This window comes from Tupaia chinensis, unplaced genomic scaffold (genome assembly GCF_000334495.1).
Source record: "Tupaia chinensis unplaced genomic scaffold, TupChi_1.0 Scaffold144276_1, whole genome shotgun sequence".
Lineage (NCBI taxonomy): Eukaryota > Metazoa > Chordata > Mammalia > Scandentia > Tupaiidae > Tupaia > Tupaia belangeri.
In genome coordinates, this window is record NW_006204133.1 from 1,958,542 (window position 1) to 1,961,561 (window position 3,020).

Below are 3,020 nucleotides of genomic sequence, written 5' to 3' on the forward strand. Positions count from 1 at the left end.
ACCCCCACAAAAGAAAAAAAAAAAAAAAAAAAAAAAAAAAAAAAAAAAAAAACCCTGCGTTTCCCAGTTTCCCTTACAGATGGGGCCATGTGATGAAGATTGGGGTCATGTGGAACTTCTGAGAGGACACTTAAAAGAGACCGACTCTATCTGTGTGCTTATTTGCTCTCTCCATGTCCCAGTGCCTCGGAACTGTAATCTGGATGTGCTGCTGGCACTCTAGGGCCATCTTGGGTTGTAAGGTAACTTTGAGGACAAACGATGTGCTGGGGTGATGGAGCAGTGATATAGAAAGAACCTGAATCTTTGGGACCAGCAGTTAGCATAATGGTTTTGTTACTGGACTCCCATGTAGTCGACTATGGTTTGAGTCCCGGACCCGGTGGCTTAAACTCACGCCGGGCGTGTGTGCGTGCGTGCCAAGATCCTGAGAGGAGAATGGAGGAGAAAGGATTGCGGCGTGGCCATCCCCCCTGGGCGGTGATTTCTCTCTTTCTGTCTCTATGTCTCTCTCTCTCTGTCTGGTGAGCGCACGCGCCCTATAGTGAAAAACCTCTCCAAAAAAAAAAAATAAATAAATAAAAGCTGAATCTTTAAAATTAAAAAACAAAAATGGGACCAGCAGTTAGTGTAATGGCTATATCGCTGGACTCCCATGTAGTCAACTGTGATTTGAGTCCCAGACCCGGTGGCTTAAACTCACTCCGGGTGCATGTGTGTGCGTGCCCAAGATCCCGAGAGGAGAAAGGAGGAGAAGGGATTGTGGCATGGCCATCCCCCCTGGGGGGTGATTTCTCGCTTCCTGTCTCTCTGTCCCTCTCTGTCTTTCTGGTGAGCGCACGCGCCCTATAGTGAAAATCTCTCCAAAAAAAGAAAGAAAGAAAAAGTAAGAAATCACAGAGATTCTCAATATCCTTCCCCCAGTCCCTCCTCGCCCCAGTGGTAACATCTTGTAAAACTATAGTACAACATCACAAACAGGACCTTGACTTTGCTAAGGTTAGGGAACACCCACAGTCCCTCATTTATCATCACCCCTGTCTCCCCACCTTCTTCCACCTCTGGAACCACTAATCTAGATCTTGATGAAGGCAGAGCCTCATCCCAGCCTTGGGCTACTCACCCGTGGACGAACTTTGATGGATTGACTAATCGAAAGAGAGACATAAATGTGTATACTAACAAAGCCTTATCATTTAAGAAAAAAAATAATGTCATATGGCCAAGTCTAACCCTTAGCTGAGACAGAAGTCCAGAAAAGGAAGCCGAAAGATCATTATTACATTTAGTGAAAAATAAAGTCTTATGAAGGTGGTTGAAAAGAAAGGAAATCTCAGCTAAATCAAGAAAGGATTAGAAGCTTTTTTTTTTTTTTTTAAATGTAGATCATTCAGTTTCCCTTCCTCCTAGCAGTGACTCTGACTTTTATGAGGTGTTCTGGAATGTTTTTATTCCTTATCTTATTTGAGTATTATTAATAATTCATCTTATAATATTCTGGCCACTGTAGATCATTAGTTTATAAGGATTTACTGCATCCTAAAGTCTGCATTTATGATTTCTTCAGGTGACAGCATTTCCTTGGGGATTTCAGTTCTGATTCTCAGAAAGCGATTAGTGGGAAAAATGGAATTTGATGTTCAGAATGTTCTGGAAACTTGACTGGAGTATGGCAGGCCTCCTAGGATTACGGGAGAGTTCTCAGCCAGTCTGCTCACACTGCCTTTCCCTTTCCAGGAGCTGGAGTCAGAGAGGATGTGTTTCTCATTTGGAGAGAGATGGAGGAAGCCTGCAGCACACTGGCTCAGATCCAGAGGCTGGTGGACGAGCCCCCCACATCCGACGAGGCCTCAGTAGATTGCGGTTGGTGCTATTTATGGCCACGAGTGTGAAAGAGTTACTAGTTGGGGATAGAGGGGCTGTTTCCATGTCCTAGCTAAGGAGCGCTCCTTATCCCAGCTGTGAGGAGCTGAAGGGCATCTTCCAGAGCTATACTATGGTATGTGTGTGTGCACATGTGCATATTCATGCGTACATGTGTGTAGATTTTTAAAGAAGGACCAGAGGGAGGCAGTAGATAAAGCAGTGAAAACAGACTTTTCAGGAACTACTTCCGAAAGCAGACGTCAGTGTGGAATCAGTTCAGTTCTACACACAACACGGACAAGTGGGAATTTGTAGCCAAGGAGTTGGGCGTCGTGGGGTGGGGGAGTCAGAGAGTGGGAAATTACTAAGGGCAGATAGGAGAGCAAGGGCGATTCTGGCACAACCAACATGACCGGATTTTGGCAGAAGACAGGTTAGGGTGAACACTCATCACCTGGTGCTTGGTGGGAATGAAGGACTCGGTCAGATATCAAGGTGGTTAGTATCAAGAGTGGGGGGTTCTCGCTAAACTGACTTAACAGGCTTTTTGCTAACTTGTGGTGAGGAACAGAGGCTCACTTGGAGAAATTCTGAGGCTGAGGCCTAACTGAAATGCGATTCAGAGGAGCCCAGCTAAAATTTGCCCAAGAGAGACTCCTTGTCAAGATTCACATGCTTGGGACCAGCAGATGGCATAATGGTTACATCTCTGGACTCTGACGTGGTTGACTGCAGTTCGAGTCCCAGGCCTGGTAGCTTAAAACTCATGCTAGGCACACATGCATGTATGCCTAAGATCCTGAGAGAGACAGGAGGAGAAGGGATTGCAGTGTAGCTATCCCCCCAGGAGGTGACTTCTCACTTTCTGCCTCTCTGGTGAGTGTACGTGCCCTATAGCAAAAATTTCTCTCTAAGAAGAAGAAGAAGAAAAAAAAAAAGATTGAGTGCTCTCATGGGTTGAAAAAGCAGGGGACCGAGGTGAATGGGTCATCAGAACTCAGCTCCTGCCTGCAGACTACATCAGATCCCAGCTGTGGCAGGCAGCCGCCCACCTCACAGATAGGTTGAAGAAAGGCTGACTTCATGTTTTTTTAGGCCACCACTTTTCTTTGAGCAGGGTCTGGGACCTTGGTGCAGAAGGCGGATGCAGACTG

The 3,020-nt window shown here is 46.0% G+C and overlaps 1 protein-coding gene across 3 annotated transcripts in view; it reads left to right on the forward strand.

Annotated features, from left to right (window-relative positions):
* The window catches only part of VWA3B (von Willebrand factor A domain containing 3B), a 288,347-nt gene that overhangs the window by 91,070 nt on the left and 194,257 nt on the right, over positions 1-3,020 (forward strand). For all 3 annotated transcript variants that reach the window (XM_027767524.1, XM_027767525.1, XM_027767526.1), the window contains one exon: positions 1,738-1,863. In XM_027767524.1, coding sequence (XP_027623325.1) covers positions 1,738-1,863 — 126 coding nt within the window. The remainder of the gene's footprint in view (positions 1-1,737; positions 1,864-3,020) is intronic.